Source organism: Euphorbia lathyris, chromosome 2, assembly GCF_963576675.1.
Source record: "Euphorbia lathyris chromosome 2, ddEupLath1.1, whole genome shotgun sequence".
Lineage (NCBI taxonomy): Eukaryota > Viridiplantae > Streptophyta > Magnoliopsida > Malpighiales > Euphorbiaceae > Euphorbia > Euphorbia lathyris.
Genome location: NC_088911.1, coordinates 92,043,725 through 92,059,191, shown reverse-complemented (window position 1 = coordinate 92,059,191; position 15,467 = coordinate 92,043,725). Strand labels below are relative to the sequence as shown.

At 33.6% G+C, this 15,467-nt stretch overlaps 2 protein-coding genes and 1 long non-coding RNA gene across 5 annotated transcripts; 2 read left to right on the top strand and 1 right to left on the bottom strand.

Moving 5' to 3' along the window:
- Nucleotides 1-3,721: 3,721 nt before the first annotated feature.
- Nucleotides 3,722-4,391, top strand: LOC136218956 (uncharacterized). Its single transcript, XR_010683987.1, has 2 exons — nt 3,722-3,890; nt 4,018-4,391. It is a non-coding gene; the product is annotated as an uncharacterized lncRNA (long non-coding RNA).
- On the bottom strand, nt 4,152-7,534 carry LOC136218951 (G-type lectin S-receptor-like serine/threonine-protein kinase At4g27290). 3 transcript variants are annotated; one of them, XM_066006137.1, is made up of 8 exons: nt 7,302-7,534; nt 6,071-6,729; nt 5,878-5,970; nt 5,642-5,799; nt 5,347-5,557; nt 5,011-5,248; nt 4,695-4,845; nt 4,152-4,622 (listed from the first exon to the last, which is right to left on the bottom strand). In XM_066006137.1, exons 2-8 carry the CDS (start codon nt 6,666-6,668, stop codon nt 4,314-4,316), a joined length of 1,758 nt encoding a protein of 585 aa, XP_065862209.1. In that variant the 5' UTR covers nt 6,669-6,729; nt 7,302-7,534; the 3' UTR covers nt 4,152-4,313. The 3 variants fall into 3 exon arrangements, with proteins under 3 accessions (XP_065862209.1, XP_065862211.1, XP_065862210.1); XM_066006138.1 differs by having other exon boundaries at nt 4,548-4,640; XM_066006139.1 differs by lacking the exon at nt 7,302-7,534 and having other exon boundaries at nt 5,878-5,966; nt 6,071-6,200.
- A 4,916-nt stretch (nt 7,535-12,450) lies between these two features.
- LOC136218953 (calcium-binding protein KRP1-like) lies at nt 12,451-13,066 on the top strand. Its single transcript, XM_066006140.1, has one exon. It carries the CDS (start codon nt 12,586-12,588, stop codon nt 12,961-12,963), a length of 378 nt encoding a protein of 125 aa, XP_065862212.1. The 5' UTR covers nt 12,451-12,585; the 3' UTR covers nt 12,964-13,066.
- Nucleotides 13,067-15,467: the final 2,401 nt, after the last annotated feature.

Below are 15,467 nucleotides of genomic sequence, written 5' to 3'. Positions count from 1 at the left end.
CCATAAATTCATATAGGTGGAAACAAAAATCTGTCACATAAGTTTAAATATTATGGACCATAAATTCATGTCGGTGGAAACAAAACTCTGTCATAAATTCAAATATTATTGAATGAGCTCTAGATAATTATGTAGGTGTTAGTTTGTTTTAATACTCCCTCTAAATACTGACTTTTAGACCCTGTTTGATAAAGAGCGTTTTGGGATAAAAAGAGCGGTTTTGACCAACTTTAGAGGTTTGACCACTGAAACCGCTAATTGGAGTGTTTGGTAGAGAGAGGTTTGGGAGAGAGTTTTGGGATGAAAACGCTAATTTAGAAAAAGCTCTTAAAAGGAGTTTTTTCAATTAGCGTTTTGCAATATTAAAATTAATTGACTTCTTTAACCCTAATAGATAGACTCTCTCTTCTCATGCGCCAAAATTAATGCCCTTATTCGTCTTTTTGCACAAACCGCTATTATCAATCAGCTAATTTTTACCAAACAGGTCTACACAAACAGCTAATCAAATCAGCTAGTCAAATCAGCTAATGTAATTAGCTAACAGCTAATGTAATCAGCTAACAACTAACAGCTAATTCCCAAACAGGGCCTTAATATTTCGTACTTACTATCAATTTTAAGTTGTTCTATGAAGTCCGTCAAACCCCACATTCTTTGAAGTATAGCATCTCCCAATGCTGGGTCACAACACTTCCACTGTTTTCTTTGATTGTCATAACCCACGATTATGCGTATTATAGATTTCTTATCAAATTTCCCGCGCAAATGATCAAGAACGAAAACATAACATACACAGCCAAAAACTCGAAAATAACTTACAATAGGTTTGATCTTTTGATAGCTTCTCAAATGGTGAAATGGATCCTAGTGGTACTATCATCTGCAACTATATTCACACATTCTGTCCAAAATTAAAGCCGAACATTCTTCGCATGTAACATACATCTGCATATCTTAGCAAAGTGTTTGTTCTTTCTTTCTGCTACTATGTTTTGTTGTTGAGTATTAGGGCAAGTCAACTATCGTCGAATCTTATTCTCTTGAAAATATCTTAAGAGTTGCATCAATTATACTCTCATCCATTTTTAGTACGAAGGCATTGAGTATTTCCATCAAATTCCTTATCAACCTTCTCTTTGAACTTGTTAAATGCTTCCAATTTATTTTTTACAAAGTAAACTAATAGTACCAAGAGAAGTCATTGATAAAGGTTCATATATTAATGACCACTAATTGATGGCTACTTCACGCGACCACACACATTGGAGTGCACAAACTCGATTGGCTCCTTTGCTTGATACTGGGAATCTTCTTAGGGAAGTTGGTGTGTTTTCCCAAACTATCATCTAACACATATTATGTCATCTCGAACATCAAGTTGTTGAAGTCCCTTAATCATTGACTTCTTCATCATTACCTTCAACGTATGGTAGCTTACGTGTCCCAATCATTCATGCCACATATCGAATGTCACGTTCTTTCTAGCCATATTTATATTTGTGCACATAACGTAGATAGACTCAAGTTTTCTTCTCTCAATAAGCAGTGTGCTTGTTAGCTTTAAAATTCGATACACCTTCCCATCTTTCGGACCAAATACCACTTAGTTTTCAAAGGATTTCAGTTGCAACACTTATATCAAGTTCTTTGTCATCCTAGGTATATAAAATACATTCTCTAATTGCATTTTCTTAAAATTGTATCGAGGTATAACCACCATTTTCCCAATACACGTGATTGGTAGTTCAGAGTTGTTTGTACTGATGACAAATCACTCCCTTTTATACTCGGTCATGCTTGATAATTTTTCCTTATCTCTAGTCATTAGTGAAAACATCTAAAGTCCAATATCCAATCATTATTGTAATTAATAAATTTATTACTTATAATGGCAAGTGCTTGCTCTTGCTTTGCATCTATTACGGAGGGCATGACTGAATCACATGTCACTATCACTGCAATAACACGTGAAGCCTGGAAATCCCAATTTTCTCCACCTTCATCTTTGGAGTGAGTGGATGTTGCGACATTTCCTTCTACTTTCTTATATCCGCAACCTCGAGCATAGTGACATCTTTTGCTATAATTATAGTATAAATTATTCTTATGTCGATGTGCCTTCTTGTCTACTTGGTTGTGGTGAGCTCCCCTTTGTTGCCAACTCTCTCTTCGTGACATTTTCTCCATCCTTGTTATTTGAACCTACCACCATATCTCGATCTCGCGGCATTTGGATCCTTGCTCTTTTTATTGCTAAAAATAGCTTTATCCTCATCCTCGCCTAAGACTTTAGACATTTGTTTATCTAGAGTCTCTTGATTAGTTAAGATATTTTCTAATTCATTTAAATTTGGTTCTTTAGCCCATCCACAGTTTTGTTGTAACAAGTGCGTTAAATTCGGGATGGACTACTATTCTTTTGATTCTTTTAAGTGATTTTACTTTCAGGATCCAATTTCAAAATTTCTTTTGTGTTTTGTTTTTGCATCCTTGATACAATGCAGTGAATCGTCCTCCACCGAGACCGATAAAGCATACATTGCTTTACCACACTTGACATTCCACTTTTTAAGGTTATTTTGTTCAGTCCGAGATATTATATCATTGCCTCCAACAATCTCCGATGAATATTTACCGAGCAGATAAAATTGCATATGAGTAAGTACTATAATTATTATTGTTAAGTTTTTCAAGAGTGCTTTCTAAGATAGATATATCACCAGTGTTCTAAAAATCGGCCAAGGTGGGGATTTTTAGAACACCGTCCCGATTTCCACTAGTCAGATGGTATAAATCTGTTGACCGATTTTTGACCTCCTAGGCGGTCTCAGATAGTGCTAGACGGCTCATAGTCGGTCCGAGACGGCTCCCAGACAGTCCCAAACGACTCTTTTGAAAAAATTGACCCTTAAATTTTATATCAATTTTTTAAATTTAAAATAAAATATTAAATAAAAACAAAAACAAAAAACTTAAATTATCAAATATATTTTTAAAAATATTTATTTTATTTTATTTTGACACATTTTGTTATTAATATTATTTTATTGATCCATTTTTTATTTTTTTAAGGACATTAATATAAATTATATTAATATATATTTTTTTTCTATCCTAAATATTTTATATTATTGTTTTTACATATATAATCCATATTTTTAATTGTATTTATATAATATTTTATTTAAAGAAAAAAATATAAAAAATAAAAATCCGATTAATCTCCAAAGACTCTATTCACCTGACTGGTGTCTAACGTCTTTTACAATCTTGTATGTTACCCATAATAACTTGGTTATCTCTTTTAATGAACTAAGTAAACTTGGTCCCAAGCCAATATTTTTCAGAGCCTCAGACTACACACTAACAAAATTTCATACCACCATGATCCTGTATATATCGTGAATTCGTTGAACACTTAATAAAATAGTCGCATACTCGCACCCGACCACTGGTGCCTGACCGCCTATTTAATACCACTTGTTGAGTTTATGGAAGATGTAATTGAACAAAATCACTTTTATTTTATCAGAACAAAATAAAAAATTTATAAAACAAATATATAAGTCCTCACCATTCCTTTACATATTTGTTTATTGTTTTGGCATGCATGCGACCTATTTCATATTTAGATGCATTATATTTGGATCACAAATTCATGTCGGTAGAAAACAAAAATCAACCACAAAAATCTAGATATTATTGAATGAGAAGATTCTTTCAAGCTCTAGATAGTTATGTCGGTGTTAAATTTGTGGTTTCTTTTCGTTTCCATCAGTATGCAAAAACAATTCTATGTCATTTTTAGGGTGGAATATTTAAACAACCATGTCAAGTATTGCTTCATCAACCTCATCCATGGTTTTTTTTTTTTTCCACCACCTCTGGTAAGCACAACACTGTCCATCTGACTATTCTAATAATTCATCATCTGTTGTTGGCCCTCTTTTCAGTCAAGCGCTACCCTAACTGACAATTAAGCTAACCGACCTCTCTTTGTTACATCATGCGCAGGTACCTTAGTCATTTTAGCCAACTATCTTCGACACGACTATTTATACAATCAATCGTCTTTCTATGAAACAATTACAGTTTGATAGTCTTCTTTCATCTTTTGGGCACAATTTTCTAAAATGTAAATTGTAAAATATGCTAAAGTTTATGTACCATAGATATAATTTTCGAAAAGTTCACATGAAAATCGAACTTTGTAAGCAGAACCTTAAGCAATTGAAAAGCTGAAGACTGTTCAACATTAAAGTGAGCACTGGTATTCCTCTGTTTAATTGAATACAAAAACAGAAATGGGTCTACCGAGCTCTTAATGGAGACAACGTGAGCTGATTGGTTGAACACTTTTTATTGTCACTATTGGATGAAGATTTATGTTCAACGGAATCCTTTTTAATGTAAAATCCAGGCTGCTTAGGACGAGGCAATGTATTCTCTCCACTTAGCATCAAAACAGCACAAGACATACTTGGTCTGTCTTCTGGACTTTGTTGTACACATAACAGACTAACATGAACTAATCTTAATAATTCAGATGGATTCACTGACTCTTTCAATGATGCATCCATCAATTCCATATGTCTTCCTTCATTATAAAGGATATATGCCTAAACGAGTTTTAAACACTATGTTATCCATGGAATTTGAGATCAAAAATTAAGTTTTATAGACAGACTTACATGCCCAAGAAGGTTGAGGTGGTTGTGTTTATTGCAGAATCCTCTGTTACTCATCCCACATATGATCTCAAGAACAAGAACACCGAAGCTAAACACATCGGATTTTCCAGAGTAGATCCCATAGCTTATGTATTCCGGGGACATGTAACCACTGCATGATACAAACCAAAATAACAAGTGGACAGGGATACTGGAAACGTTATTTTTATAACATTAGCTTCATAAGATAACCTTCAAATAAACCACATGGACAAGAAATGCAGAAATGCTACTAAAGAAGAGTGTTCGTGCAACATAGATGGATACATATACTTACTTCGTTCCTACTACTTTGTCTGTGTTTGCTTGGGTTTCATTTCCTCCAAAGCATCTAGCCATACCAAAATCTGATATCTTGGGGTTCAAATCCTTATCTAGTAAAACATTGCTAGCTTTCAGATCTCTATGGATAATTCGCAATATTGAGTCTTGATGTAAATAAATAAGCCCCCGAGCAACACCATTAATTATGTTCATGCGCTTAGCCCAATCAAGTAACTTGTTCTGTGTTGAATCTGTTTTTCATCAACAATATGTTTGATATCTTCATTTAACATGTATACCAAGGCAACTGAGATCAATTTGTAACAAAAAAAAACAAGTCTAGACTGACCAAAGAGGAAGCCATCCAAGCTTTTGTTGGGCATGAATTCATAGATGAGCATCTTCTCATCTGCTTCAATGCAACATCCTAGAAGCTTTACTAGATTTCGATGTTGAAGTTTGACAATTAGGATAACTTCATTCATGAACTCTTTAAGCCCTTGTCTAGAACTCTTTGAGAGCCTCTTCACTGCTATTTCTTGCCCTTCCTCCAATATTCCCTGCATATTTACCACTAATTTCCAGTAAATTACTCGTAAACATGACCAATTTGCTACCAGGATTCGTAAATTTCATTTCATTACCTTATAGACAGGTCCAAATCCACCTTCACCAATCTTATTGCTCTCTGAGAAATTACTTGTTGCATTAACTAGTGTAGCCAAGTCAAATAATGGCAACTCTAAAGCATCATCTTGGCTATTGTCTATCTTAACCTTTTTTTTATTTCTCTGGAACTTCACTGCAATACAATCAAATGAAAATAACTAGAATGTAGAAGTTCAAATTAAATGCTAAGAATTAAGGTAGAATGGTTTACCTCTTTTACATAATACAAATGAAGCCACAGACAGGCCTAGGAGCAGCACTCCAGCAACCATCACAGCAATGGCAATCATCTTCACAAACCTTTCTTTATCATCAAACAATATCGTTTTAGATCCGAACATAGGATACGACGTTGAGATCAAAAATCTCTAAGAACAATCATACAATTGACAAAAATGTCTCACCTTCTTCACAAGGTAGGCTCCCTAGATAACCTTCCCCCTGAAATCCTTTATTGCATCGACATTGGTATCCGGTATGTCCATTGGGGAGAGACAAGAATATGCAATGAGCATTGACTGAACATTGACATGACCCTTCTAACCACCATGCTAACTTAACCATCTCACTTGCCGGCACATCATGCTTGACAATGAGGCTAGAAAGAAAATTTTGACAATCTGTTCCATTTTCTTTGGCATAATCCAGCAATTCATGCACCCTCTTGAATCCATCTGATAAGCAACCGATGCCATTTTTCGTTGTATATTTGCAAGGCTCAGAGCTTAGCAAACTACTTATCTTTGGTTCCAAGATGGGGCAATCAGAGAGAGAGGAATAACTGCAGTTTACAAGAAGGAAAAGATTTTGCAAACTTGGTGCAAAGTTTTTTCCATAGAGTTGCCTTAGGGATTCAATTGGACGGTCACAAGCAGCAGGAACATAGACCCAGATGCTGTCTTGAGTTATTTTTTGCACATTAAAATCTCCAAGGAGGATATCTCCAGAATCAGTGCAGTTAAGTGGGATTTGGCAGCCTTGAGAAAATCCAAATGGAGACATAAGTTGAGTCGTCCATCCACCTGCTGGGCAAGTTTTGTTGCATTCAGCAGATTCTACATTTCTGACAACACAACAAAAGAGCAAAATAAGAACCAAATATCTTGCTTCTACAGCCATGTAACAGAAGCAGAAGAAGCTGAATATCAGATTTTGATAATAATTTCTGCCATGTTTTTTTGCTTAGTTTGCTCATAAACAACAAATTTCAAACTAAATTTCTTATGAATTTCTGAATGCACATTAACTTTGAATAGTTCAACACGCCACATTGGAAAAAATGTTCATTGGACAATGTCAGCTTCAATCAAACAAGACAAGGGTACAAAAATATGTATTTAATGGAATGCCGGCATATATACAAGTTAAAACTAAACATATAATTTGTAATTGACTGGATCATTAACTAAATAATATAAACAAATCCGAATATCCTTAATCATTAGCCAAAGTTGAACTTGAAGTGGCCTTCAACTATAAGTTTAAGTTAAAACCTAGGTCATTGAGCTCCCAAATTGAAGCCTAGTAAACCACTGTTTTGCCTATGTTGAAGTAACAGGCGTTCAATCATTTCTTTTTCAGGTGCAGAATTCATAGAATAGAAACGCTTTCAATGTAATGTTTAAGCATTCTCACCAGGAGTTTAGGCTCACTAGGTGTTTGAACAAATGTCCAAATGAGTATTTGAACTGCTATCTTATGTGATCAGTGAACCACGAGCGAGAGAACCTGGGTTGCGGGAATAAAAACAGTCGAATAGACGGGCCTAGCCTTCCGATTGCTCGGAAAACATGTTTTTTCTTTCACGGAAAGGGTTGCTCGGAAAACTTTAGATATACCACAAAAGGAGACCGCACCAGGATTTTTGATCAGAATAATGATTGGAAAGAACATTATTCCTTTCAAATAGTTGCAATAGAAATTATTCCCCAAATAATACTAAGTTATGGCATGTTTGGCTAATTGTTGTTTGTTGTTCCTATTTGGTAATTGTTTGCTAGTTACTGTTACAGTTACGGTTTGCTGTTTGCCTTTATAAAAATCTGCTTTTTCAAAAAGTTGAAATTCTCTGCTTTTGCAAAAAAAAAAACTATTTTTCAAAAGGCAAACATTAGGTATCTAACCAAATACTTAAAGTTTTGCATGCCTTTTAAAGTGAAAAGACAAACAGGAGATTAAAAAAAAATATATAGGTAATCAAATACCCCCTTAGATGGACTTTGATAAAATTGAAAATTAAGTGTTGAAAAAATAAATACTGGATTCTAAGTGTTTAATATTATAAGGGTAATTAATTTATTAGTCCTATATTTTGACAAAACACACTGTTTAGTCCCTATATCAAAAACACACGATAAGGTCTCTAACCTCTTTCTCAGTGAACTGTTTAGTTCTTCTGTTTGTTTGTTAGATTTTTTTACCGTTTATGAATTCGAAAATGACTAAATTACCCTTTACTATTTATCAGTCAAAAGCAATTCACACCTCCATGTCTTTCTCTCACAACTCACACTTTAAAAAAATGGAGAAAGGCTTGAATCCCTAACCCATAATCGAATCACTCATGCTCATTCTTCCTGTTTGAATTGAAGGTAGAAATCGACTCAAATCTCTCTTGCTTACTCTTTCTGTTAGAATTGAAGGTGGAAATCCTCTTACTCTCAATGATGAGTTTAATTTGACTCAAATCCAAATTGACTAACAGAATCTTCATGAGAGTCTAACGGCAGGGACTAAACAGTTCACCGAGAAAAACGTTAGGGACTAAACAGTTCATCGAGAAAAAGGTTAGGGACCTTACAGTGTGTTTTGAAAATACAGGGACTAAACAGTGTGTTTTGTCAAAATATAGGGACTAATAAATTAATTACCCATATTATAAATACTAAATAAGTACTGAATTTAAAAATATCATGTGATAAAATTGAATTTAAAATGTTAAGCTAAATATTATAACTTACTAGAATAAGTGATTTTTTCACTTAACTGAAAATTTTAAGTTTAGTTATCAAACAAACTTAAAATCAAGGGTTAAGATGCAAAAATATCTCTAACGTTTTGGGTCAGGAGCAATTTTACTTCTAACGTCTAAAATGGTGCAATTTTATCCTTAAAGTTGGAAGTCAAGAGCAATTTTACCCCTAACATTGACAATTGCGTTATCAAACAAGCTCTTAATAAGGATGAGTCGTCCAACTTCAAAATTGAAAAGAAGTTGGAGGAAGTTTATCACTCTTCTTTACAAAAAGCGTCACCTAAGTATTTAAGTTTGGGATGCTTCCTAACAAAGATGTTAGATGAACTTCATATGGCTTCTAGTTGTAAAAAATTCGGAAAGAAAGTCGGATGAACTTCATGCGACTTCTCTCTTAAGAAACGTAACCCAAGTTTAAAAGCTTGGGTTAAACACTTTATAAAGAAGTCAGACAAATTTCATTAGACTTCTTTGTAATTTTAAAATCGGACAAACTTCGTCCGGATCCAATCTAATTAATTTAGCACTATTTGAAAAATAATTTTAAACTGAATTGTTATTCTGAGTAAAAATTCACTGGGCTTATGAAGTCATTTTTCGCCTGAAGTCACCGAAGTGACTTTATTAAAATAAAAATCAAAGTTGAATGATTTTATTGAGACACATTGAAGTATACTGATCATTTTAAGATAAATCATAAAATTCAGTAAACAATGGTGCATTTAATCCTAGAAAAGAAAAGCATTAGAAATTGATTGGCGTGAAGAAAAATATTTATTCTCTCGTGTTTTTTTCGTGCCTGCCATTGGTTTGAGAGGCTGTTAGAGATAATGTTACACATTATCTATTAATTAGATTCTTACATTATCTATTAATTAGATTCTTATCTAGTTAGTGTTTATAATTGTCTATAACATGTATTGTGTATTTCTAATCCTACGCTAACTCTTGTATTTATCACTATAAGTAGAAAGCATTAGGTCTAACCATAATCAAGAGAATTCATTATATTCATATACATCTCCCTATCCATCTCCGCTTTACATATATTCTTATATTATATTCACCGTATATTTATGATACATTCAACAGTCATTAACGGTTAAATTTAAACAAATCAAAAATTTAAAATGAAGATTCAAATCATCTTAAAAACTTAGATTTAATAAGTATATATAGATTCACACATCTTTAGGGAAGAAAATAGAGTTGCTGATGTACTGACAAAGTTTGGAGTCTCTTCCTCAGTGATCAATTGGTGGTCTTGAGCTTCTGCTTTTTGCCACATGTTTATCAATGATGACATTTGTAGTATTTCTCACTTGCGTTTTTCTTGACTTTCCTAAACGTTTCTCCTCCCCCTTCTTTTTGTTTGTTCTCCTTCCTCTTCTTTTGTTCAAACACTCATTTTTCGTTTATTAATATATTGCGGGTTTATCAGTTCTTGAGCCACGGGTGCTCACCCCATCCAAGTTTTGTCTCGTCCCAATTTCTATAAATATAAATATATATATATATATATATATATATATATATATAGAAATGTATTGGTGAGAATGTAACAGAAATCCTTGCATTATGTGATATTCCTATTTATAGAAATTACATTGAAGATTACATGCTATTTCATTGATGTCAAATGTACTAGACTAGTGTATGAGATACATGAATTCAATAATATAATAGTGGAGGACCCAACGAGAAGAAATAACAACGAAGAATATTTATATACTCCAAAGTTCCAAATTTGTGGGGAATATTTATATACTCCAAAGTTCCAAATTTGTGGGGATCGGCAATTCAATTCCCCAACTTTAAAGGCAATTTAGATTGATTTATAAGGAAAAAAAAAAAGCAAGCAATGTGACGTAAGATGTGATGGGGGCGGCATACTTATGAAATGGGCTGCTAAGCTTCTTAAAATAATAAATAATGAATCTCACTTCCGCCTTGGCTACTATGGACTCGACCAATTCAACAAATGACTACACGCCTACTACTTTGGGCCCATTGTCCATGCGGATTCACCTTCTGCCTATCAAAATTACATATTATGCCACTTTTATAATTTGTATTATACTGCATAATTTTACTGTTTTTTTTTTAGTACCTTTAAAAAAAAATGGTATTTCTCAATGTAAGTGAAGTTTGGTCTAGACAACTCAACCCTAAGAATTTACAATATTAATATTACGGAAGAAATTTAACATGGAGTGGTCAATAAAACATATTAACTTATGTTGATTGTGGAAGTCGAGTTAGTATAAGAAACACTACATGAGACATAGACTACTTGGCATTAGATCTTTGTCATCCCATGAGTCAGTAGTTGATATTGGTTGGTTTAAACGATCCACTCTAATCCACTAGGGCTAGGAGAGTCGAGCATTTGGTCATTTCCTTAGTAACTGACCCATGAATTACACTTCCTTCATAATTAACTACCTTATTAATTGTTCCATCAATGTTGTCATTAGTCTCACGATCAATGTCACTAAATATGGAAGTTTGTTCAACATTTTCCATAGTAATTGATCCATGATTTACTCCTCCTTAATAATCAACTGTCATATTAATTATTGTACTAATGTCGCCATTAGTCTCATTATTAATACAACTAAATATGAGAGTTTTCTTTTGGATCTTACCACCACTCCCTGATCACCACCGATGATATCTGACCGGACCTCAATAACCAACCATTTTGCATCTTTGTTGGATTGTTTTCTTCCGGTCTGAACAAACATAGGAGAGTCATAAAGCTTTTTAACTTCTCCATCAATCGAATCATAAACTTTTGGACATGAGAAATTTGTATGGTCTAAAAAACCACACACAAAACAAAAAATTTTGATTCTCTCGTAGTGAAATTTTGTCCAGAACCCATCTCTAGTTGGTCGTCTTATTCTTTTCATAAACGGTTTTTGGATATCATAGAGGAATCTACCAACCAGACATCATCTTAGATCCACGTGCTCAGAATTGAGATCTCTATCATCGATCAGAATACTTCTATCTTCATCTTCCTCTAGACTCAAATTAGTATGCATAGATTCGATACTACTTGACGATGCCACGAAGCAAAACAAAACTGGTTATCGGAAACAAGAGAAAACAAAACTTGTTATTAGAAATAAAACAAAACCATGTATGATCTAAAATTACAACATAGATGAGATGAGGAGAAGAAAGAGTTTTAAATGGTGGCTTAAGTTGATTTATTGACTATATAATGCTTTTAGGATGGAAAAAATGAAACACCCCTAGGATCTAATCAGCTAAATAAGTTAATTTATTGGGATTTCTCCCTACCAATATAAACCGTAACACAAATTTGAAGAAAATAAAAATTTAATAAAATCAGTCTTACATTGTAAGAATTTAACATAGTGGTTGATGATGTTAGAACCTCACTTAATCCCTTTGATAAGTTAGAGATAAAATTTATTTATTTTTGGATAAGATAAAGTTTATTTTCCTTACTAACATTTCCGATATTTTTAACCATTAATAGTAGATTCCACCCTACACCTTCATTGACACTTTCATTTATGTCTCAACCAAGTCAAAGTCACACACAGACCCTCACCCTTCCTTTTTGTTCGTTATAACATATTGACAATTCCACCCTTAGGTATATTTCCTTCCCAATTCCACTGAATTGACAAATATACCCCCTATTCCCCTTCCGATGCGTATTCATTTCTGTAATTTCGCAGTCAGTTGACAAAGTTTATTCTCTCGGAGGCCCCTGCGAAGCTTACATCCTCACGATTATACCCCTGAGGGACCTTCGTAGAACCCCATCTGCCGTTCCAAGAAAATCGTCTCCACCTTCCTTTTCCTACCTGTATCCTGGTTGGCTCCCATGGCTTCTCCTTATTTATACTCACTTACACTTTCTCCCCCAAATCCACATCTAATTTAATCTATCTATCAAGAAAAATGGCATCCTCTGGATCAAACAAGAGTAGTCAATCTTCCAATAACTTCCATGATTACTTGCCTGTCATGGCCGACAAGCTCGGCGGAGAAGGTTTAATCGGAGAATTGTGTAATGGATTCAATGTATTGATGGACGGAGAAAAGGGAGTCATCACTTTTGAAAGTCTGAAGAGGAATTCAGCTGTGTTGGGTTTGCAAGATTTGGGCGATGATGATTTAAGGTCTATGATTAAAGAAGGGGATTTTGATGGCGATGGTGCTCTTAATCAGATGGAGTTTTGCGTTTTGATGTTCAGATTGAGCCCAGAATTAATGGAAGAGTCTACGTTTTTGTTAGAAGAAGCTCTTTTAGAGGAGTTGAAAAATTCTTCTTATTGAAATGGGATTTTCTCCTTTTCTTCATTTTTCTATTCTTTTCTCTTTAATTTAATGTAATCAGTGATGATATTGTTAACAATTATGAAAAATACACGTTCATATCCTTTTTATTTTTCAACTGATGCTTTAAGTTGTTTTGATTTATGGTGAGAAAAAGGAAAATTTCGAAATGGTGGAGTTAATTAATTTGTTTTGTTGATGGTGCTGGCCCACACACTACAGACTTTGGCAATCTGATTAAACAAAAAGTTGATGTGGAAATGTAAAATACAGAAAATAAAAAGTGTCCGACACCTTAAATGGCCGGTAGATAAGGAAAAATTTATCCTCAGCTTCTGAATCTTTCAGTTTTGGGAAAAAGTCTAGTACTAGTACATTCCAATTATCTTCTCACGAAGCAGCCTACAAAAAAAAAAATTGTTGCTTATACAGAGTGTTTGGAAAAACTAGACTGGCCGGTCCAACCATAAACCAGTCAGTTTTCCATTAAGTTGATGCTGATTTTTTTAATGTTCAACAAATCAGATTGAATCGTTTGAACCGATCAGATTACTTACGAAGTGGTCCAGTTGGACGGTTTGGTATGGTTAGTTTTCTCTCATTTTTAATTAAAAAGAAAGAAATATGTAAAAGTGAGGATTTTGAATTTCGGCCAGTAAGAGCATTTCTAATAGAAGATGCTTGAAAGAGTATTTGATGATGTGACAGTGGCCTTGCCAACTTTTAAAGAGTATCATCTATTCGAATTATGGTGAGTTCTTGAAATTTTCAAGCAAATTTGTCACTTTTTGGCAACCTCTAACAAAGGTGCTTATCTTTTTTTTTTAATTTAATTCTCTACATTAATGCATTTTTATGACAACATTTATAATTAAAATAAATTATATATAAAGTAATGGTTTATGAGACTATAATAAAAACTTTTAAAGTTGTTTATAATTAGAGTGTCTTTTAATAAAAGTTGCCAAAATTAATATTGATGAGTTAAAAAATAAATATTATATTTTAGTATGATGTGTTAATTTTAGATAATTTTTATCGGTGGCATACAATCTGTGGCATTATATATAAAATGGAGAGTGAATCCAAATTGAGGAAGATGAACCCATTTTTTGAATTGTTTAGTTGGGGTTTGATTTTGTAAAGTGCATGTCTGCGAATGTGAATGCAATAAATTAATTTAACGAAATTTCTAATTATTATGATCTATTGTTATTTTTTTATTAAAATGTTGGGACGCGATTAAAGATTCAACGCATGATATCCCCAATTTGGTAGACACCTTAACGAAGAACTCCAATCAACCCGAAAGAAACAGAAAATAAAAAAATACAAAGGAAGAATTAAACGAAACGAATATGAACTATATTACAAAGATCGTCAAAAATAAAAGAATGACAGAATGATGGTGCGGCGTGCCACCAAATCAAATTTGTTAGAGCATCCCTAGTGGGAGCTTTTTAGTTGTAACTTTGGAGCAATTGGTGGTAGACCTGTTCATGGGTTGGACCGGGCCGGGCCTAATCGGGTTTATTATGTAATTACTTTGTCCAAGCTCAGCCCAACCCACACTATATTTATATCGGGCTCGGACCAGGCTGGGCTTGATTATGAAAAGTATTTCCCAAGCCCGGCCCAACCCGCCCATCTAATATATTAATATTAAAAAATAATTTATTAAATTTTTTTCCTTCATCAATGTTTTCCGGTGTTCTGCCTAGTATTATATTTCTTCAATTACCATCTGAACCTTTTTTATAAAATCCATCTAACTTTTAAAATTCTGATTATACCTTAAAAAAACTGATTATACTAATTAATTAATTTATTCTCTATTTGTTATTTTAAATTTTAATTTTTTTATCTTATTTCAATCTATCACTCCAACATACATGTAATTAATAAAATAATTATATATATATAACATAAAATCGGGCCGGGCCGGGCTCACTTGGGATTTTGAGACAAATCTCAAACCCAACCCATTTTATGTGCGGGCTTAATCGGACTTGGGCCGGACCGGGCCAAACATTAAATATGAATGTCCAAGCCCAACCCATGAAGGTCGGGCCTGGGCGGACTGGGCGGGCCAACGGGTTTATGAACAGGTCTAATTGGTGGTAACTAACCACTATTTCACTTGTTATCTATTTTAGTAAGTAACCAAAGTTGATAACAAACAAACTTGCCTCTACATGTGTGATTGTCAGATTTTATAATATTTAATAGTCTTTTTTTTTTTAATCTTTTCCCACTATTTTTTATCCGTTGTGTAGGTAGTGTAACACCCCTTTTTAAAAACTGTCAATTTCTCGAACAATAATAAATTTCATTTTATATACTAACAAAACTCAAAAGTGCAATTCCATTACGTTTATAAATGCCTTCCAATAGGTTCAAATAAATGAAACCAAACATTTAAAAATTACCAAAAGTGCAGACAAGCTAAACTATTAGTAATAAAATCTTAAGAAGGATGACTCTACATACTGGCCGATCCATAT